Source organism: Penicillium atrosanguineum (genome assembly GCF_028827265.1).
Source record: "Penicillium atrosanguineum strain IBT 20685 chromosome Unknown utg000008l_segment0_segment0, whole genome shotgun sequence".
Taxonomy (NCBI): Eukaryota; Fungi; Ascomycota; class Eurotiomycetes; order Eurotiales; family Aspergillaceae; genus Penicillium; species Penicillium atrosanguineum.
Window position 1 is genome coordinate 2,084,047 of NW_026623140.1, and position 22,507 is coordinate 2,106,553.

Genomic DNA, 22,507 nt, shown 5'->3' on the forward strand with positions numbered 1-22,507 from the left:
CATCTGCGTGTATGTGCCAAGCATAGTAGTTGAAAGCTCTATGATGTTTGGAATAGCGGCATCAATGACTGATTTCGGGGATCGTGTTCGTGATCTTGATCTTGCTGTTGTCATCGATCTTCTTTGATAGTTTTTGTAAACATTCGTGTCAGGCTCGTGACTGCAGGTAGGACAGTGGTACTATCGAGTTTCCGATCCAATATCAACCCAGTGGGTCCCTACCAAATTTGATGCCCCTGAGAACAGGGACCCTCATTTCGCCCTAAGTGTCCATACAACCGTTTCTCATGGATCTTCCGGCTGCTTGTGTTCAAGACAACCGAAAGTGATCGGGTTTCGTATAGATGGTATACAGCACTATATAACTCTCTATTGATTACATTGTGTGTTTCGTTTGGAAGCCATGAATGAATGCACGTGGTATTTGATACAGTATCCTTTGATAATATTAAGAAACAGGAAAATTGCTCCAGATCAATAGGCGTATTGATAATTTTATCATGTCTAACGCAAGGGAATATTCCAAAAGGTCAAGAGAATAGAGTACTTAGACCCATTAGCCATACATTCATCCTCGGTCTCCCCGTAGCAAAATTAAGCGGCTACAGCCGCCGCTCTAGCGCTGCCCCTCATTTCCCCGACCGATTGTAGCCACAATCGCGTGCATCATTTGGCACCGGTAGACTCACCCAAAAAAAAACCAAAAATAACCTAACTTCAAGATTGTCAGTCACAAGTCACAGTGGCCAAAAAGCTATCGCCGATCATTGTGCAAATAGTGGCTGTAGTCCCGCATCTTTTGAAGCGCCGACCTGATGACTATCCCAACCAAGAGCGAGAGGGCCGTGGATGTCCTCACCATTGATGCTCAAGGTTTGCAAAAGCTGTTGGAAAATGGCGAGGTGACAAGCTTTGGCCTCATCGACCAATATCTGGCTCAAATCGAGAAACACGATGGCAGGCTTCATGCCATGATCCAGATAACCCCGAAAGACCTGCTCAAGGCAGCAGCCAGATCGCTTGACCAGGAGAGAGCAGCTGGAAAAGTCCGCGGGCCATTGCACGGAATTCCGATCATCATCAAGGTCGGTTCAGTACTTTTGGCCTTTGGGTAGATTCTGACAGTTCCTAGGACAACATTGCTACTCACCCGGCCCTAGGTCTCCCAACCAGTGTCGGTAGCCTTGCTTTGCTGAGCTCAAAGCCGCGAAGAAGTGCTAAAATTATCGATCAAGTATGACAGCCTATTGTTTGGCATCCCCATTTCCACCAAGCTAATACCAGTCCAGATCCTCGCTGCGGGTCTCATCATCTTGGGAAAGGCTAACTTAGCTGTAAGTGTTCATATCACCCCAATAAAAAGATATACACTGACGGGTATAGGAATTTGCAAATGCGCGGTATTACTGACTCTTATTACTACTGTTCTTCATCGCTGACAAGATGGCAGAGGCTCTGATATGCCAAATGGCTGGTCTGCAGTAGGCGGCCAAACACAATCCGCGTATGTTCGCGGCGGAATCGACCCTGAGGACTCGCATGATGGTCACTCTGTGAGTTCTAACTCGTACTAGAAATAAGGGAACTGCACCGCTGACCACATCTCAAGAATCCCTCGGGTTCGTCTACTGGTTCTGCTGTTGGCGTCTCTGCTGGATACGCGCCCTTCTCAATTGGCACCGAGACAGATGGATCCCTTACAATTCCTTCTGGTCGTGCGGCACTTTACACGATCAAGCCAACGATCGGTCTTGTTTCTTCAAGTGGGATCGTGCCTATCTCCTCCAAATTTGACTCGGCTGGGCCCATGACCAAGTCATCCTACGATCTGGCGGCTCTCTTGGATGTTATTACTGGAAGAGATCCTTCGATATCATATACGAAGGATCTAACCGGATCATGGTCCGACATCTCACTCGCAGTTCTTAATCCTGAGATATGGAAGTTCCCCGAGACTTATGTCAAGCCTGCCGATGAAGCCGAAGCTCAGATGGTGCGTTCGTTCCTTGTCTGTTATGGTAAATTGTGGTAGAGCGGTAGCTCATAAGTGAACAGGCTCGCGAGATCCGTCAAGCATACGAGACCATCAAGTCCCTAGCAAAGAAGTTTGTCAATGATGTTGACTTGGTCACGGACGACAAGTTAAATCTTGATGGCGAGAACAGCGAATGGAAGATTATATGTACGTTTTGGTCAGGATGATGCAGCCAATTTCTTCAGGCTAACATTTTTTACTAGTGGCTGACGAGAGGCGAGAAATCAATGCTTACCTTCAAGACCTCGAAGAGAGCGAGGTGCGATCGCTCGCAGAAGTCATTGATTACAATATCAAACATGCTGATAAAGAGCTACCTCCACGTATGTTACTCTCCAGCTCTCGGAATCTTGCTTGAATCTGTTTGTAGTTGACTCACAATTCCATTAGATCACTCGCGACAAGATACCCTCGTCAGCTCACAAGAATTGGACTTGTCTTCAGAAGACTACGACCGACACCTAGCACACCTGAGAAAGGTAGCGCGTGATGAGGGTATTGAAAAGGTACTCGGTACTTATGATGTAGACGTAATTCTTGGCCCTACGGATTGCAGTCTCACATCTATGGCAACTGCTGGAGGTAGGTTCTCATCAGAACGAGGTCCATGGAATTCGATGCTAATATACTACCCAGGATTCCCGCTCTGTTCAATGCCTCTGGGATATCTGGACTACAATGGCCGACCATTTGGGGTTTCCGCCATCGCTGGAAGAAACCAAGAGGCCCTCTTGGTGAAAGTCATGAGTGCCTGGGAGGCTACTTTTCCTTCAAGACGCCCACCCCCAGAGCTAATTGAGTCATCCTGATGTTTGGACCGGAATACAAGTTGGCTGGCCTTCTAGAAGAATACTAGTAACTAGTTCACTGTGGTTTTCAATTTAGAATGCAAACCCTCCGATCGCTGATATATTCATCACTTTGAGATTGAGGGTAGAGTAGGCTTTGAGTTCCCGGTGGGAACGACTAGGAAAATGGCCCTACATTTAAGCCGCCACGTTAGAAATCTTTTTCACGTTTCTCCCTCCTGAATGCAGAAAACTTTGTGACGTTGTGAAACCTCGTATTCAGCTTGTCGTGTGCCCCTCACTGTCGTCTCCACCCCTCCAGCAACAACTACAACTACAACTACCATCACGTACAACTGAAACGATGGGCATGCAAGGACGTTGCCAGTGTGGCAAAATCACATTCACCACACCCACAGAGAAACCCCCTCAAGCTCTACGCCTGCCACTGCACCGAATGCCAGCACCAAAGCTCATCTGCCCATGGCATCACAGCCATATTTCCCTACTTCGAGCTCCCTGAGTCCAGCTCTGGCTTCGTAGGAATATACACCCGTCTCACTCTCAAAGGACGACACATGGAGTGTCTCTTCTGTACGAGCTGCGGTTCTAGAATCTTGCATCGGTTCCGTGATGTTATGCCCGCACCAGGGGAAAAGCCGGGCCCTACAGCTACTGCCAATGTGAAAGGTGGCTGTCTTGAAAATCTGAATAAGGGGATTATGCGGGAAGCGGTTCATATTTGGACTCAGCATGCGATTATGGATATTCCCGAGGGCGCAGAGCAGTGGGAGCGGGAACCGCCTAATCTGAAGCCGCTCGTGTCATGATCTGGAGATGTCGTTAGTACAGGAAACGACGGGGCGTCGTGGGCAATTTAAGAACGTTAACGTGAAAGAAAGAACCAATCAAATGTGCATATTTTATTTGCAATATTTCCTCGAAAAAACTCCAAGTTTCATATACAAGCCTCGCTAATAAGACAGTCGCTCATTTTCTGAAGACGACAGAGCTCTTAGCCGACAGTAGCAGTCCAGCCCTGATCCATAGCAATGCAAGCACCGTTAATGATGCTAGCTCCCTTGCCATAAGTCATTGAGGTACAGAAACCGGCAACCTCCTCCAAATCACAGTAAGGAGCCTTGATCGACTCGAAGATAGTGTTCATCTTCTGGTATCCTTCCATGTTGATACCGGTCTTGAATGCATCGGCAACGTTGGTTTGCATAGCGCCCATCATAAGAGCGTTGCACTTAATTCCCTTGGTGCCGTAGAAAGCGGCAGTGTTCTTGGTCAAGCCTACAAGACCGTGCTTGCTGGCGGTATAGGCAGCGCCTGAGAGGAAAATCATTAGACAATACGAAACAGAAAGAACGCAGAACAGTTGACATACCACTAGCCCAGCCAGCACGACCGGCCACTGAAACAATGTTGATAATGCGGCCGTCAGGCTTCTCCTGCTCCAGCATGTTTTTCACAGCCAGCTTGCTTAGAAGGAAAGGCGCAGTGAGGTTGATGGCCATCACTCGCTCCCAGAGCTCGATGTCCAAGTCTCCAACAGGGTCAAATTGATCCATAATTCCGGCGTTGTTAACCAGGACATCGATCTTGCCGAATTCGCGGATAACTTCATCGAAAAGGCTTTGCACCGCTTCCTTGTTGGTGATATCGGTCTTGATGGCCTTGAAAGGCCCCTTCGATGACAACTCAGCCGAGGTCTCCTGCAGTCGCTCCTCGTTTACGTCGCAAATCACGACGCTACCACCGGCCTCAAGGAACTTGGTCGCAATGACTTTTCCCAGGCCACCGCCACCACCAGTGACGAGACATGTCTTGCCGGCGAGGATTTGCTCTGACATTGCGAGAGATCAGTACGTGGTGATGTACAAATGCAAGGAGATGGAAAGTGATGTTCAGTTTGAGCAGAGACGTGAGCTACGCAAATTTAAGTATGATTGTACGCGTGGATACGGAAAGCATCACATCCGTCCTCGGTTAGAAAACGCTAAGATGCGATTCTTTTCTGTCCACTTTGGCCACGGCTCGGTCTTGATTTTCCTGGGGAGCAGCCAGGGCGCCCGCATCGAACCACCTAAGGGGTTTGTACGTGCCGAGCTGTAATTCTGATACGCAGTGTGTCAAGAAGTCGTTTTCTGGACTTTTAGTGAGATTGAAAGAAAGAGACAGAGATTTAATTGAAGAAATGAGTTGGTAGATTGGAAGAATATCAGTTTGATGCCAAGAAGTTTCATACAGTTTGTTCTGGCAACTGTGTTGCCTGTCATTGCATTAGACGTTTGATGATTTGCCTGTAGATCCGCTGGTTGCAATACGACTCTGCGTATCGCCCAATTTTACAAGGGGTTCGTGGCCGGAATCATTTGTTCCGGAAGCCCTAAGCCCTATTGCCTTATTTGGAGTATTCGCATTGGCCTCCGGCGAGGCTCATCTCCCTATCCGATTGGGGAGCCCTACAAAAACGCCATCTCCAAATTGGCAGCCCGTAGCAAGCTTCACTCCCTCTGTGATATATAAACCTCGTCTGTGATAGGGTCGGAAGCCTTCCGCAGACAGCAACCCCTGAATGGGCGGAAAGCTAATTCAACAAAGGCAACAGCAGGAGACGACCAAGCCTCCGGGCTTTTTCATTACACAATTCGGACGACATAAATTCGCAGATTGATATGAGTATTCGGGTCTTAAGCCTCCCCCGACAAATGATAATTGCAACTTGGCCTTCTTATCAGGCGGAATGGGCCGATATCGAGGTATAGCCTGGCCTCCCCGCAAATAACGCCTCGAGGTTTTGTTGCCGGGCCGGGACTGGTAGACTGGACCCACAATCATCGCGGAGACCTTCTTGATCAGGTAAGTATAGATGACTATCTATCTTATCGTCTATCACAAGAAGGTTCCCATGGGGGCGTCTAGGAAAGCATGGGGAATGAGGAGAAGCGCTCCGATCCTGCCGATGGGGTTATATGTTCCTCCCCCGCTTGCCATTGCATCTCACCAACTTCCATCTCGGATATAGAGAGGTTCGCAATCATGTCTAAAGAAAAGGACAATGAGGTATTTCAGGATGCTACCAACGAAGACGTTCGTCTAGAGAACTTGGGGTATGAACAAGGTGAGCATAATTGAACAAAAGAGGGTACGAGGTCAAGACTGACATTGATTCAAGAACTCAAACGGTCTTTTGGCCTACTTAGTATGATCGGCTTCAGTTTTAGTGTCGTAACATCGTGAGCATCACCATCTCCAGGCCACTGAACATGGCAGAACTGACAGCCTTGACAGATGGACGGCTCTGAGTGGTGTCTTCATCGTTGGTGTAACTTCTGGTGGTCCGCCAGTGATGGTTTTTAGTTTCATCGGTGTTAGCATTTTGACTCTTGCGGTTGCCATGCCCATGGCCGAAATGTGCTCCATGTACCCCGTGGCAGGAGGCCAATACTCCTGGGTGGCTGCTCTGGCTCCTCCAAAAATCGCTCGTGGTCTTTCCTATATCACTGGCTGGTTTCTCATAATCGGTATGTCTATACTTCAGGTGTCGACTAGTCACTGAGATATACTGACATCTCATTATAGGTATCTTGGCAATGGGCGCCACAAACAACTCTATCGCGTCAAACTTCGTGCTGGGAATGGCAAATCTCGTGTATCCAGAATATGAAATCCAGAGATGGCAAACGGTTTTGGTCGCCTATCTCGTCGCTTTTCTGTCTACTGCTGTCAACCTCTGGGGCTCCCATCTGCTACACAAGATCGCCAAGTTTATTCTGATTTGGAATGTCGGTTCTTTCATCATTGTCACCATTACACTTCTCGCCACCAACGATCACCTGCAGCCCGCTTCATTCGTATTCCAGGAATTTGAGAACACAACAGGATGGGGTACAGGGATGGCTGCAGTTATTGGTATCTTACAGTCATGTTTCGGAATGTGCTGCTACGATGCTCCTTCACACATGACCGAGGAAATGAAGTCAGCTTCCAAGGAGGCGCCAAAGGCCATCGTGATGGCGGTGATTCTGGGTGCCGTGACCGGGTTTGCTTTTCTTCTTACACTGTGCTTCTGCATCGGCGACATCACGAAGACTGCCGAAAGTAGCACCGGTGTCCCGGTCATCCAAATTATTTACGACTCTACCGGCAACAAGGCTGCCACATGTATCTTGTCCAGTATGATCGCAGTTATTGTCATCGTCGCTGGTAACAACATCCTGGCTGAAAGCTCCCGTTCCATCTACGCCTTTGCGCGTGATAATGGGCTTCCTTTTTCTAAGGTTTTCAGCAAGGTTAACAGCAAGACCCAAGTGCCGGTGAATGCCGTTCTCCTTACACTCGCCGTGCAGTTGGCGCTGGACGCCATTGAGTTTGGTACAACAACTGGATTCGAGACCGTCATTTCCATTTCTACCGAAGGCTTCTGTAAGTACTTGAGTCCTCGGCCAACAAATTCAAGACTAATATAACTATACTAGATCTCTCTTACGCTATGGCTCTTGCGGCTCGCCTCATTGGCTACTACACGGGCCACGTCACCAAGCTCACTGGTCCTTATGCCTTCTCTACCCCGGTGTCAATCGGGCTTAATATCGTGGGGCTGACTTTCCTTCTCTTTGCTTCTATCACATTCAACTTCCCGAGTACGGCCCCCGTGAATCATGAGTCGATGAATTATACCAGTGCTGCTATTGGTGTGATTGCGCTGATCAGCCTAATCACATGGGTCACTACTGGCCGTAAGAGATTTACCGGTCCTGGCGCAATGGGCTTTTCTAGTGAAAATAACAATGCCCAAACTGCTTCTCAGCCGGCCGAAGCCAAGATGGACGGGGAAGAAACCTGATTTAGTGATCTCTTGGCATTCGGGAAGTCTGTATCAAGATAAAAAAATGTACGTCTAAGGAATATACACGCATAAATAGCAAATGTTGCTTAATCCCTGAATGCAAGATTTTTTAAATCTGCCTTTCAAGTGAACACTGGTCTTAAATGATATCTATAGATGATACATTAAGTGCTCCTCCGGATGAGAGGAATAGAAAATTTCCGTGGCTTTGAACATAGCTAGAGAAGAGACAAATAAATGCTAAGGCTAATTAGCTTCCTTTCCTCCATATTTGAACTAGTTTTGAAGCCGATCGGCTGTTTTAGCATTATGGTGATGGCCCTCGCTTTATAGTCAACAACCATCGACGTATCAATGCCTATAACCGGCCACATATCTACCTCTGGGCTAGTAACCGCTAGCTCACTCTGTGTGCTAACTGACCGGTGCTCTAGTCTCGTTCTTCTCAATTACCTTTATATTATTGAACATTAGAAGAGTTAATATAGGTGCAGCAGGTCTTTCACTAACCTAGGCCGTCACATTTACTGTGCCGACCGCTATCGCCTTCCATGTCGATAACACGTAGAAGCTCTTTCAAACCCTAATCACAATGGCGCACTAATCCATATATGGTTAGTCTTTATGTTCAGGATCTGTTCGAAGGGTGAATTGTATGACTAGGAACAAGTAAAATACTTACAATGGTATCTGTACATGTACTTCTACAGATCTAAACATACCAGGCCCACCATCAAACACGTCCAATCTACCGCACGATATCCCCACTATACACACCTGGCGTTGGTTCCTTCTTCATACTTTGCCATGTGACTTTATGATGGGATCTAGTGGAAGTGACGTGATTGAGAGGACGTTTGAAGATTGCATAGTTAATTTACAATCATATTCCCTAGATTAAATAATATAAGTTTCTGAATATAACATATGAATCTTAAAATGAAAATTAATGTAGATATGTTTCCTTTATATTTTTTTGTTAAATTATTCAAGCTTGAGTTGTATCAACCATTGTGCCGCGGCCTGCTCTACGGCGATGGCGTGCGATTATGATTACTATAGTAAACTCATATAGAGGATATTTCATAGTGACATGGCTATTCTTTCCAAACGTATTGTGGGTATGCAGTTGTTTCCCTCTTATTATTTAAGCCATCTTTTGATTTTCTCTATAGCCCGCCGTCCCTTGTTAGCATTGGATTTTTCGACCTCCTGGCTGTCTGGCAATTCTCCCTCGTATATCTCGTCGGCCTCTTTGAGTTTGCCTTGATCAGAGTAGAGAAGACCAGGGCTGTTTACCGTATCAAGAGTAGACGTATGATCTGGACCGAGGGCCTTCTCCTTGCCTGCCAGTGCTCGCTGGTACATCTCTTCGGCCTCCTTGAGCCGAGTCCGATTTTTGTAAAAACTCCCTAACCCATCAAATGCTCTCCATACTGAAATGCTTCTACCACATAATTCCCTATGGCGTACAAAATTCGCGTGTGGAACAAGCCATCGTTGGAGCTTTGAATAACTCCTATCACTTGCACTAGGGACAGTGCATCCAATAGAAATTAGTGCCAGTTCATAAAGCTGGGTGAAATTTACTTTTTTGTCCGTGCGTGCAATATGGAGGCACCAGTCTTGCACCACTGGGTGCATCGCATAGCTTCCTTCTTGTGGCTTAGTTTCAAGAAGAGAGAATCCGATAAGGGACTTTACTCCAATTCTGAACGTGAGTCCGCTTGATATAGCGTTTTTAAGCCAGGTAGGGGCATTTGAGCTATTGTCACCACCTTTCACTGAATCATACTAGATATCTCGATTATCAAAGCATACAAGTAGTAGTAATAGCTCTGCTGTATTCGGATATCGCTTCTGAATCTTATGATATGAGATTATCCAAGTTTGTAGTATATTACCCTGCTAGTATTGATGTCTAGGACTTGATTGCGATTGTAAATCAGCCCAGGAATGTTGATAATAATGTAAGTACTCGGTGATGCTGATTCCGGTTTGACGTATGAATGCTGCCGCGATAACAATTGCTAACGGCAGACCATCAAGGCGACTAGTAAGGGCAGAGATATCTAGGCAAATCAGTATTGTTGAAAAAGCATATATATTGAATCTTCTCATATCTGGACTGTCTTTGAGGTCTTCAGTGGTGATTTCTGATAGACCGCTATTCTGCAAGAGTAGTTGAATTGCATCCGTTAAGTTAAGCTTAAGGATTGGAAAAGACTTCCCCAGTTCGGTTAGGCCCGGGAGGCGAGAAGTAATGATAATGGAGCCATGATCGGCCGGGGAAAAAACTGTCCAATATCATATATATCACTAATAGTGCCGCTGATTGGAAGGTATTGATACGTTGTCAAAAATAATAAACCAGCTTGAGTTGCTATCTAACGCTAGCCATTGAATCACGTGTCTCGCTCGTTGCTCCACTTCTTTGTCATCGATAGCTATATTATTCTGAGACTGTCCTGGTAGTCGAGAGAAGATAGAGCTCAAAGATTGTAGGAGTGCGCCTCGATCCTTGCCACTAATCTAAAATATAGCAGTGAAATCACGCTTGTGGCCTCGTGCGAAGTGACTCGCTAGCTGTGTCTTTCCTATCCCACCAAGCCTATGGAGAATCGCAACCTTTCGATATGGGAAGTCTGTTGGTTTCAAGTACTGCCATAGTCGATCTAGCTCGTCTTGCCACCCTAGGAAGTTATTAATAACTGGTACGACACTAGGGTCTACTGGAACAATAAAGCGATCAACTAAACACCAAATGCTTTATTTAGCAACGGACTCAAACTAGACTAGAGGGCCTAAAGCTAAAATATAGAGCTTCTTACCAGAGTCTGCCAGAGTATCTCGTGCTGAGGGGGTACTATTAAGCTGATTGGTTGGAACTACCAAAAGCAGCTCTTTAGCATATGCCCCTGCTATCACTACTATATATCCCTGCCATTCCTTATTCTTATGTGAATTAGCATAGTCGCATATGCCTCGAATGGCTAGACATGGGAAGCTATCCATGAGGCCTGCTGCTTCTATCTCTATATAGTATACTCCAAGGTCTTTAGCTAGTTGATCTCGCCGCCTGGCATCCTTCACTACCTGATTCGCAGATGTAACTAGTCTATAGTGAATTATTGGCTCTTCATAGTCCCGTGATATTCGTGGAACGAGTTTTGATCGATCACAGTTGGCGTATGTATAGGATGTAACGTGCTCATATTCCGTTTGGTATAGACAGTCCTCTTCGGCTGGACGAGTAAAGCTTTTGGTTTTGTTGGGTTTCATTTTAGTCAGAGCATCGAAAGCGAACTCTAAGACTCGGCTGTCTTCTGTGAGATGGTGGGCTTGCAATGTAGCAAGAGTGGTCAACAGAATCTCTGGTGGCCTATTCAACATTCCTGTCCGCTGGAATTGACCCCTGGTTAAGGCTTTACCTAAGTCGTACTGGATCACACCCCCAGAAGTTTCCGTCAGCTGCCTTACCACAATATCGCCTAGTCGAACGTCTGCCTTGTTGCTTGGTACCCCTCCACCAATACCGACCATCAGACCAAACCGGATAGAGTGGAAAGTCGAAAGCAACTGCGTCGCCACCGTTGCCGCTAATACATTGCCATATGCTCCACCTGGTAAACAGGCAATGGCAAAATTATGGCCTCCAATGTCCCCGAGAATGTATGTATTTTTATCAGTCGAAGGTTGAGAGAGACTAGGGTGTGTTGTGTCCAGCATCAGCTTCGCAGCCGCATTTCCAGTGGCAAGGCGCATATGCATCCGACCGTGTAATTCTTATGAGAAAGGGGAGATCTGGTAGCCATAATTTTTTTATAGTTGGATAGGGAGTTAAGAAGAATTCAGATATAGTGAAGGTATAATCAGACATGGGTTGGTCTTGAGGAGCAGCGGGGTCGAAAAGTGAGGCTGGGGCATGTCAGCCCCACATCCAATCATTTCAATTTGACGGAAACGACAGCATTCTGGAAGCGAGTTCAAACACCAGCATCAACCACATAATTTGCTCCGAGTATGTATCCCGGGCGGAATTTGACAAGTGCCGTTTTGCGGCAGTAACACTTCCTTCGACTAAGATAGAATGAATCGTTATAGTTCAGAGGTATGAATTGTCTTATTATTTCAGAGGGAAGTTTGAGAATAAGCCAAGTTGATTTCCACTCAACTTGGTCGTCCGTATAGACACCTCGGACTTAATTCCGATGGTGCGGCTTGGTTCCTGATCTGCACCAGCCTCATATCACAATGTGAATATCTTTTCATGAGCTAGGGTAATTTTCCCTAAGTTGGTGTAGCCGGAATTCCAGCTACGAGCTTCATATATCATAGAGAGAGAAAAAATATCGCTAGACTAAGTCGACCCTTCCGCAAGGGCCTGATGACGCGTCTTGCTGTTCGGGTCAAAATATGGCTTCTCGCCGATTCCAACCGCACGATGACCCGTGCGAGCGCCTAACCCAGCAAAATCGAAGATGGAAGTATGGTGAACCGTGCGGTTATCCCAAATCGTTGTATGCTAATTAGTCCACAGCCATCAACATTGTGCCAAGTGAAACTTTTACCAATATCGTAAGGGATCTCCCACCGATGTCTCAATTGCGTATCATACTCTTCCACAATCATCTGTAGCAGAGTTCTGCAGGAATATTGTCGGCCACCTCCCTGTAAAGGGACGCAAAGCCTTTGAGTAAATGCAGATGTTCTTGCGAGGCCCACCGAGGAGTCAGGAGCGGTGTGACTGGCAACGACGCATGCATATACCCGTGGACGCTATATTAGGACTTGACGTATATCACTGCATGGCCTGTGCTCTTTCAAGATTACAAAGGAATATTCCCCATCGTGGGTCCTTTGCTTCTTCTCGCGGAAGTCCAGTATTGCCAGGTGGCGAAGGATCTCATGCTACCTAGGCATTGTTTCGATTGATTAAGTGGGAAGCTCAGATCTCACGTCTGGCTTCTGTAAATCTCTACCTATGAATTTCTGGTTATCAAAATACACTCCAAAGCAGTTATTCCGTTGTCACGTTATATATACATAAAAAACAGACATGTATGATTTTGCAGTTAGGCGCCAATAACGATTGAACTAATTTTTCATAAATGATACCACCTGATCCAACGTTTGTGTCAATGCCCTTATATCCTCCACAGTACCGTAATGTACCAAGATCCAGATGATGCCGTGATCTGGAAGTCCAATGACGTCGTGAACGGTCCGAGGAGACCAGCAATCACCTATGATGAGCCGAAAGTTCGAGATCTCATAAATGATCTTCGCGACCTCGTTAGATGCCAGTCCATTAACAGTGAAGCTAATCAGGGAAACCCGAGCCTTTGGATCTGCCGTTGGATATCTAGATACAGTGTATACATCAGGATTGGCTGTGAGGTAGTCCAAGACGTATACTGTCATTTCCTCGTGGGCAATAGCAGAGTCCCAACCCATATTGTCAACGAGATAGGTGATAATCGGAGTTACAGTATGCTTGAGCTTCATACAGCTGTTGCCAAGGCCTAGCCTAACGTGTAGGGCAGATGGGTCAAAGAAGAAGTGGTTGAGGCTAGTCAAGTAGCGCTTTTGAACCCTGCGCCGAGTACATATTTGCGTAATGTAAGGCCCGAACAATTTATACCAGCTAAATACGTAGAAGTACACGTCCAAGTGTATCACTTCAATCGCGCGATGGGGAGCCCAGGCCACCTCGTCCACGTACATCAACGCCTCAGGTATTGTGTGAATAAGCTTCGAAATCTCCTTGAAGGGTTCGATCGTTTCAATAATGTTTGACACATGCCTGCAGTATACTAGTCTCGTCTCAGATGATAAGAGAGGTTGGAGGGTGTCTTCACTGAGCTTAGGATTTTTGTTCTTTCCCATTCCTCCGTCTAATACCCACCGTTTGATTGAGATGCCACGCCGGCCTCATGACAGAGGACCGACACTATGATTTCCGAGTCAGCGTTTATATTTGGTTGAAGGAACTTAGTAAGTGTTCGGAGCATTTCTGTTGTCTAAGGGCCAAAAGCTTCATTTACATCCGCGATTAGCAACAAAGTGAAAGCTACATGTGTGCCGGGAAGCTCATCAATCTCGTCGGGATCCGCATTCATGAATGAAAGAAGCTTCACATATAGGGCAGTCCGTTCCTTTACATCAACCAAGCTTTTTGAGTGAGACCAAGCAGGTTCATGTGCGGATGGGACATAGTTCGAGCAATACTGTGTATTGGTAATTGGAGACATGTGATTGCAACGATAAATCACACCCCTCTTTGAGATACCCAGCCATCCATGGATGCTCACCTCTCGATCGCTCGTTGTTAAACCAGGGCACCAGATTCATTGTTCAGACAAACAGCCCCTTTGTCAATTACTGGGAACTGGTTTCGAACAGCCTCCACGGTATAAAACCAGGAAGAGACAGCAACAAAGGGTCAGCTGAGAAAGTGGGTGTTTTGAAGGAGGTTGTTCTATCGCATGGGTGCGAGCTTGGGATCAGCGAGTTCCGAACAAGCCGTTCCCAACTGCCGCATAGCCCCATGAGCCTCCAGCTCGGGGGCGAGAAGCTACACAATGAGAGATGATCCTCAAGACCAATCAGTAGTATTCTGAAAGTCTGAGGTCATATTTTATTTTATCTCTCACCTTACGCTAACCCATCCCCAGCTTCGGGTTTCCAGACAATCTCATGTTTGCTCTGTTAACAATCTGCTGCAGCTAGCAGCTCTATATCTTGTCCTTGAGTACTTCAGTTGGCATCATTTCCCGAATCTTGTAACTGTGATCTTGGATCCGCGTTCGAACATTCTTAATGAGGATTGCACAACATGGGTGCAGATGATGAATTGATTGGAGGCCCCGGCCATGTTCATAACTCTACAAAAGAGGGCTGGTTGAGCTCTCAACAGTTTGACCGCGGTCCGAAGAGCTGTGGCGTTGCTTTGCGGGGTGCTTTAAGAGCCATCGATTCTCCTCACGAGAAGACCCCACATAACCCTGAATTCTTCAAAAGATCATACATAAGTGGGTGTGACAAGCACCTGCATACAATAACAACGATGGCTGGACGAGCAAGCTCACAATGCAGGAGGGATTTGTGGCTGGCTGCACTGCATTGCTGTCACGACATGTTATTGAGGGGCGATTCTTCACCTAGATCGATCTCGGCGATCACCTCGCTCCGAGCGATTGTGTAGCTTTATAAGCCCACAAATGCCAATTACACCCCGTGCGTTGCAGATTCCCAATCCCTTGTCTTGCTGGAATGAGTTCGAAGCATGTTTCAAAATCAGAGCTACAAGAATTGCTGGCCCAGCTAGCTCGCTTTTTCAGGGCAAATGAGGCCACGATCGCGGCGGATAAAGTATCCAAATGCCTTGATCGTATTTCACCAGGGGAGGTTTCAGCGCTGCACTGCCTATTTTCGTTATTATTTGCCAAGAAGGTAGGTGATACTGGAATGTTCCTCTATGTCTTATTGGCGAGCTAACTCTGTCAATGCATAGACGCGGGGATTAGGGCCCGTCAGCAAGGGTGTTCCTACCTTAAATCGTTCTGATACTGCCATCCCTAATCACAGCAAGGGAGATGGTGATACGGTATCAGTGTTTGAAACGGTTTCTTGTCAACATGGGCTTTCTCCATGGCCGTGCGGTGATGCCCTCTACCAAACAGACCACAATCATGAATACGAGGCATCTCCAACCCCACTCTTTGTCTGCCAGCGCCCGCAGATTTCACCGCGGCACAACAACCGGGGAAGCTTGAGTCAGTCGTATACTCAACAACACAGCCCTATCTATTCTTCTATATCTGGTGGGAGCGATCACCGCTCCGGATTGCAAAGAGGCAACGAGCCGGTCCACATGGTCCACCCAGCGGCCCAGCCCGACCTACTCCACATAAGTGCGACCACACCGGAGCAGTTCAATGACCAGCCTACCTCTTTCCCGGCTTTTCGAGGAGATACGCCCTTGCTCCAACAAACAGGAACAGATTCCATTGCCATATTGGCCACGGCCGAGCGAGCTGTCACGTGCCATATTGAAACAACACCCGCCCCCTCTATGGCCGATGGCGACGCCTTTGACAAAACAAGCCTGGCCGCATGTACCGAGATAGCCTTTGCAGCAAGTACCAGAGACCTTTTCGAGCAATGTAAAACAGACCGCGACAGATTCTTACATACTATCAAAGAAGCCAAAGCGACGTTCCCAACCGGCCAGGGATGGGAAGCCGCGATCGCCACGAAGAAAGATAATGCTGACATTCGCGATCTCATGAGGATATTTCATAGATTCGAATGCCACAACATTTACAAACATGTCATGGAAGCTGGCTTTCATACAGGAACACACTGGATCCGGGATATGCGTGCTCAGCTTGCGAATAAACTTTGTCACGACTTTCCAGGTCGTTTTCAAGATCAAAAGACTGCTAATAGAACGTTGAATTGGGTAGACCACGGTTGCAAATATGAACAGTGGGCTGGGATGTTTAGCGAAACAATGGACCTTGGGTATCTTATTGCGCTGCCTTCAGATATACCACATTCAGCGTATGGCCCTCTCCTGTTGATCCTCATCAACGGTCTTCAACTCACAGGTGTCCTGCAGATATACGTCAAGATGCACTAAAGACCAGATGCACGCAGCTGCTCAGATGTTGAAAGGTATGGGGATCGAGGGGCTTGTCGAACAGTTCGAACTTTCGGAATTGGCTGCCCACATTTCTGCGGCATTAAGAACAATGACAGGCGGAAAGACGAAAGAGGGCAATGGTGAGTTTTTATCTCTGAAATAGTCCGCTGTTAGTCGAGGATGCTTAGATACTCAGCAGATGCAACTAGTCAGACCCCTTGGAAGTCATCTCGATTGACCTCTGCGACGGTAACACCATGCCTTTCATCGCAGGCTGGTCAAAATTTAACGCCACCCGCTTCACTAACAGCTGGTACAGTGGACTACCCGATGTCTTGAATATGCCTTTTTTTCTAATGCGAACGCAGTAGATTTCAGCACTTTTTGCCACCCCGGCATGTCTTCGGCACCAGCTTCCTCGCAAGAAGATTCACCAAGCCGTGGACCTCAACATGAAAGTACAAGCAGCCCTTCAGGCAACGGCTGGCCGTTTTCGTACAACTCTTTCAATGGTGGTACGGCCTTCTAGTCTCCCTAAGTACATCAAGGAAATCGTCCAACTTGGACTGACGCGCCTCCAGAGACTTTTCCGAGTCCATCAACTGCTTCTTTTACTGGATTCGATGATTGGTGCGAGAGCACAGCTTTTGCCGATAGCAGGTTATAGATACAAATGAGCACTCAAGAAAATCAATACACAAGCTCGCTTCTATAGGCCTCGATGATGTGATTCACAAAACTTCAAATACACATTTGCAGGTGGATGGTTGACCTTCCACTCCTATTTCGGTATTGAATTAATTGAAACCATCACGGGTGCCTCATCCATGAGATCGATGAATATTAGTTTAATATTCAAATAATATTAATGATATTTAGTGGTCCATGTAAAAGCCCTGCCCCAATCGCATGACCTCTGACGTATAGAATGGCTCTGCAGTCTTATTCTACCAAGTTGCATGTCAGTTTCGGCGACAATTGCTTTACCCAAAATCTGCCGTAATGAATTGGAATAACCTCAACCGTACAGGAATTACTTAATTATGCACGTAAACCATTCTGAGCATACCAGACACCAAAAGTGATCGACTTCTACCCGCAGCTTCTTGCCCGAGCTGGTTTTCAGCCATCAGCTGATGTGCCCACATGTCAATGAATTTCCACCAGATTCATGCATAAGTGGGGAGACCTCGCCACAACCGGTGCATGGGTAGGCAAAGCCCAACCGCAACCCCCCAACCGTGCTAAATATGGTTAGGCAGAATGCCAACCGCACCGCACCGCCAAATCGCATGGTTAGACCGGAATCAACCGCAGAGAAACCACAAATGGATAACCAACCTAATTAGCCTATGCCAAGACGCATAAAAGTGATGACTGATATGGATTCAAAGACTTGTTTACAACTGTTTTGGTCTGCATAAAATATGAACATCATGGACTCAAGTTATTTGGCCTGTTTGCCAAACCGCGGTCTACCCACAGTTAACTAAGTGCGGTTTCTGGAAGCGGCTTAAGCAACCGCAGTTAGGGGAATCCCAAACATCAACCGTGTTTTCGTGGTTACATAACCGCACCGCAGTGGTCAGACCGCGGTTGGTGCCGAGCTCTATAAGTGGGTCTATAAAGTGATGAGAAACGACCGCCTGCAGACATGAACGAAGGTGATAAAATCGATGCTTTTGTGGGCTATTTTCTTTCCTGTATCACTTATATGGCGATAGCGACCATGGAGCCAGGGTTTCTCAGGCTGCCAGGATGAGTTCGAAACCAGGGCTATAAGACCTACTTGCCCAACTCGCCTGATTTTAAAGGACAAATGGAACCAGTATCTCTGCTGACCAAGTGTTCAAATGCCTGGAGCTTCTTCAAGCGACCGAGATCTCAGCTTTAGACCGCCTGTTCAGCTTATTCTTATACCACGAAAAGGTCAGTGTTCTTTGGCTACCGTGGATCGGTTCCCCTATGTTGGGGGGTAAGTCATTCTCGGCGAAATAAACCAAGAAAAATAAAGAACTTATATTTGGGTCACTCCCTGCACTGAGCCCTTGCCCTGTGTATATACATTTCCACAGAGTACCTGTACGTAGTGTGGATCTTGAGATCAGATGTATGAAGTGCTCCTTATCAGTCGCTAGCTAACGGTATCATGTTTTATAACGAAACCTGGTTACAGAAATCCACTGCATGGCCCAGACATACAGTTGTGTCGGAACGAAAACATTTGTTTTCGACCGCTCAGCCAAAAAGGTGCACACCTACTTAGCTAAGCTAAGTACGGTGTGTTCGTGCGTATTCTTGACTTGACAATTTGCTTGTACTACGCCAGCCGCTGGACCGGTATTCTCGGCACAATGCGCATCATATGCATGACCGCGAGGCTTTGATGAAACAGCAGAGATGAAAATATTGGTAGCATATCTCTGGTTAGACTGCCAAATCAACTGGATCCTGACACCGCACTGTGCATTAGTGCGTGTCTGATTTGTTTCGTGACACCTGGCTCCATAAGCCGTAAAGCGTTTAAAGCTGCTACTCCCCCAAAGTCCAATCAATTCCATAATCAAAAGAGAGAAATATCCAAATATCAGATACTAAATTTAAATGTATGATGTTTCCCGAAATTGAGCGGGACATTGAAACCCCGCTAATTTCACCGAAATCCGAAGAGCGAAAGGCTGCACAACAATGTCGCTTGCAAATACTTCTGCCGGTGTATACTGTGTCCTTCTTGCTCTTGCTCGCTATGTCCGTGATCGCGGCCGCCCAAGCAGACGTCGTCGAGAACATTATCTGCAGACGCTACCATGACCCAGAACTGGACCTCACCAACCAGCCCCTTGACTGTAAGAGTGAGGCAGTTCAAAGTGAAGTGGCGTTGGTGCAAGGGTGGGGAGACTCCCTCGCACAGATTCCAGGTAGGATGCCACAGAGGTCGCAGTATATCGATGTTTTCGAACTCAACTCACAGATATGGTTTGTAGGAATATTCTTTGTGCTTCCGTATGGACTACTGGCTGATAAATGCGGTCGCAAGCCTGTGTTTATCCTATCCTTTGTTGGTATAGTCCTCAGTGATACCTGGATTAAAATCGTGTGTGAGTCCACTTCCCCCAAGACAGGCAATAGACGCTGGAAACCCAAAATCTTATACTGACCTATCAAATCTCTAAAAGACTTTTTTCCCGATACTTTTTCTATTCGTATGGTCTGGGCGGCGCCTATCTTGCAAGTCATCGGCGGTGGTCGCTCTGTTGGCGCCCTTCTCACATATACTATCATCGCGGACGTGGTCCCTCGTGCGGAACGGTAATCACCATTTCAACACGAAGCTCACTTACTCTATCTGTGCTCATGTGTTTCAAAGAACCCGAGGTTTTATGTGGCTCGCAGCCACCGATTTGATAGCTTTTATCTTGGGCGGCGCCGGGGGTGCCGTGTTGATGAGACGGAGCTCATGGGACCCGCTAATACTGTCATCTTTGCTTTTTATACTCGCCATGTTGGCCATGATGACGATACCAGAAACACTTTCGATGGGTGACAAGTCTTCTAGCGAGGACAGGGATATGGGATCACTGTCTGGTCAGCTTGGAATAGGGGCACCATGCGGACCTTTTGAAAAACTCTCAGCCTCTATTCGAGTTATCTGGACAAATCCAGTGATCGTACTCCTACTCTGTGTGTTCCTTATCGTGCGTTTAAGCAGCGATTCTAAGTCAGTGCTTCTACAGTACACATCAAAAAGATTCGGATGGGATTACAGTACAGTAAGTGCAATTGGTGATTTGAATATACATCAGGTGTCTGGAAATTGATGGATCTTCTAAATTTGTTTCAGGCAAGTCTTGTGTTTACCTTGGGTGATGTTTGCCAGTTGCTTCTTGCGACTGTGTTGCTGCCGTTTTTGGATACATACCTCGAACACCGGACCAATCTCAGCACAAGTGAGAAAGACTCATTGTTATCACAGATCGGCTGCTGGATTCTGGTCGTGGGGTGCCTTGTCCTGGGAACATCCAGCCATCCCATCGGCGTAATCTTTGGCCTCATAATCAATGCGCTAGGTTCAGCATTACCTGTGAGTTTGCGCAGCATGGCCACATCCCTGGTACCCCCTTATTCTGTTGGAAGCTTATACACAGCAATTGCTATGATGCATGGAATTGGGGGCTTGTTATCCGGTCCTTTCTTTGCGGTTTCCTTCCACTGGGGAATGGTTCTGGGAGGTTATTGGCTTGGCCTGCCATTTCTTTTGACGAGTGGTTTCTGTCTCATTGCTTCCGTTGTAACGTCGTGTATATCAGAGTCTAGCAGGTATGAAGATAATGGTCAAGCTTAGGCATAAGATGTGGCATAGACGGGTGTTTGTCCATTCCAAGGGCGAGATGATAACCCCTTAGATGTTGGCCTTTTTGCACCTTGGCATGGCGACTGTTGATTTTGACAATATTAGGACGAACCTATCCATCTTTCTTCCTTTACTCACTGTACATATACATATCTTGGCTTGTTTAGAGTGTATGTGACTGGGAGGTGGAGAATATGATTTTCAGCTTGTCCGTCGCGCCACTCAGCTCACTGTGGGTGCCTACAGGGTTTTTTGAGGAGCGACTCTGCCTTTCAGCGCTCCATAGGAATGTAATGACCAATCTCCCTTTCTTCCTTGAAAAATATTTGTGGCTTTTTTCGATTGATTAGCGGCTTTCCTCTCACAGCCTGCGGGACCAGGATGTGATTAGCTACCGTGACCCATATTTCCCTAGAGCTGAGCCATCTTTCTTTTGACAAATTAAATTTTCCTAGGGAACTCACTAGTTACACCGCAACATATTTACTCCCTAAATCTGCAGTATCCCCCAGCTCAAGAAAATCAGAGTCATATCACAACCTAAGTTGATCTACCTTGCAACATGGCCTCAGCTATTGTTCTTCCCCCCGGCTCTCATGATTATCTGCTAGCAGAAAAGCCAAAAGTCCCTGAGAAGCCTCACCATGTTCAGACTACACTCACTTTTAACAAAGAGATGGAAGATGGTTCTCCCCACCCCCCAATATGGATCGGCAAGCCAGAAACAAACGAGAGACCTATGATCACTATTCCCGCCATTATCCACGACGTTAGTGGCCATGAGCTTGACTACACCCTTGACAGCCATGGATTCCAATTCCACTACCACGAGAGTAAACTAAAGGACTTCCTCGACGACGAGGAGATCCGAGCAGAATACTACCCAGAGATGGAGCAACTTCTCAAAGACATGTAAGTAGAACAAAAATGCGGACCTGAAGTGAATAGAACGAGCAGACTAACAAAGACAGTACGGGTGCTTCTCGGTTCTTCATTTTCGACCACACTATCCGCCGAGCCCCAAAGGACTGGATCAGCGGGGACCAGCCCCGTGGCCCTGTCCATACTGTGCACATCGATACTAGCTATGCTGGAGCTGAGGCCAGAGTCGTCCACCAATTTCGCGACGAGGCGCCGGAGCTCCTCAAGGCCCGCTACCAGATTATCAGCGTCTGGCGTCCGATCCGCACTATCCTGAAGCACCCCCTGGCGGTAGCAGATGCAAAATCTTCCCCCGACAATGACCTTTCCCCTATCAAATTTATTTACCCCGAGCGAGAAGGCGGCTGGGAGGGTGGAGCATGGTCCGTTAAAGCGAATCCGAATATCAAATGGTACTATCGCTACAAGCAGACTCCAAATATGGTCACTTTTATCAAGTTTTTTGATTCTAAAGTTGATGGGAGGGCGAGGCGGGTGCCACATGGTTCTTTTGTTGACCCAGAGACGGAACATGAAGCCGCGAGAGAGAGTATTGAGGTGAGAGCTTTGTGTTTCCATCCCGAGGATCGTGATTAGGTTGCATTCCGAGGTCGATCGGTTTTTTTCATCGTGCGAATGTGATTTTCGGGGAGCCAAAATGTATGTATCAAGTCGTCTTTTGAGTGACTATCCGTGACTTGCTGGGACACTAGTCCTTAGATTGTAGTCACTGCTCTCATGGACGTAGCCTTTAGTCCCGTTCGGCCCACGATCCTAGGGCCATTGGTTATCTCGGCTCGACGTGAATCAACAGGGGACCTGGTCGGGACGATGAAAGAAGGGTTCTGTATCGCCTCGAAAAGAAGAATCATTTTTCCGCTTTACATTGAAACTTTTTCGGACC

General features: G+C 47.0%; 7 protein-coding genes across 7 annotated transcripts; 5 read left to right on the forward strand and 2 right to left on the reverse strand.

Annotated features, from left to right (window-relative positions):
* Positions 1–815: 815 nt before the first annotated feature.
* On the forward strand, positions 816–2,844 carry N7443_010302 (uncharacterized protein; the record flags this gene model as incomplete). The annotated part of the gene is made up of 10 exons (XM_056890358.1): positions 816–1,085; positions 1,133–1,234; positions 1,290–1,334; positions 1,384–1,400; positions 1,451–1,553; positions 1,610–1,993; positions 2,056–2,182; positions 2,239–2,358; positions 2,426–2,617; positions 2,672–2,844. The coding sequence occupies 10 exons, from the start codon at positions 816–818 to the stop codon at positions 2,842–2,844; spliced, it is 1,533 nt and encodes a 510-aa protein (XP_056736849.1).
* Positions 2,845–3,838: 994 nt separating this feature from the next.
* On the reverse strand, positions 3,839–4,682 carry N7443_010303 (SDR family NAD(P)-dependent oxidoreductase; the record flags this gene model as incomplete). Its single annotated transcript, XM_056890359.1, has 2 exons — positions 3,839–4,158; positions 4,217–4,682. The coding sequence occupies 2 exons, from the start codon at positions 4,680–4,682 to the stop codon at positions 3,839–3,841; spliced, it is 786 nt and encodes a 261-aa protein (XP_056736850.1).
* A 1,189-nt stretch (positions 4,683–5,871) lies between these two features.
* On the forward strand, positions 5,872–7,678 carry N7443_010304 (putative GABA permease; the record flags this gene model as incomplete). Its single annotated transcript, XM_056890360.1, has 5 exons — positions 5,872–5,953; positions 6,008–6,068; positions 6,124–6,356; positions 6,415–7,257; positions 7,311–7,678. 5 exons carry the CDS (start codon positions 5,872–5,874, stop codon positions 7,676–7,678), a joined length of 1,587 nt encoding a protein of 528 aa, XP_056736851.1.
* Positions 7,679–8,824: 1,146 nt separating this feature from the next.
* N7443_010305 (tetratricopeptide repeat protein) lies at positions 8,825–9,049 on the reverse strand (the record flags this gene model as incomplete). The annotated part of the gene is made up of 1 exon (XM_056890361.1): positions 8,825–9,049. The coding sequence occupies one exon, from the start codon at positions 9,047–9,049 to the stop codon at positions 8,825–8,827; it is 225 nt and encodes a 74-aa protein (XP_056736852.1).
* A 6,508-nt stretch (positions 9,050–15,557) lies between these two features.
* On the forward strand, positions 15,558–16,328 carry N7443_010306 (uncharacterized protein; the record flags this gene model as incomplete). The annotated part of the gene is made up of 1 exon (XM_056890362.1): positions 15,558–16,328. One exon carries the CDS (start codon positions 15,558–15,560, stop codon positions 16,326–16,328), a length of 771 nt encoding a protein of 256 aa, XP_056736853.1.
* A 2,611-nt stretch (positions 16,329–18,939) lies between these two features.
* On the forward strand, positions 18,940–19,644 carry N7443_010307 (uncharacterized protein; the record flags this gene model as incomplete). Its single annotated transcript, XM_056890363.1, has 2 exons — positions 18,940–19,429; positions 19,508–19,644. The coding sequence occupies 2 exons, from the start codon at positions 18,940–18,942 to the stop codon at positions 19,642–19,644; spliced, it is 627 nt and encodes a 208-aa protein (XP_056736854.1).
* Positions 19,645–21,244: 1,600 nt separating this feature from the next.
* Positions 21,245–22,200, forward strand: N7443_010308 (Prefoldin subunit 3; the record flags this gene model as incomplete). The annotated part of the gene is made up of 2 exons (XM_056890364.1): positions 21,245–21,594; positions 21,654–22,200. The coding sequence occupies 2 exons, from the start codon at positions 21,245–21,247 to the stop codon at positions 22,198–22,200; spliced, it is 897 nt and encodes a 298-aa protein (XP_056736855.1).
* Between the last annotated feature and the right edge of the window lie 307 nt (positions 22,201–22,507).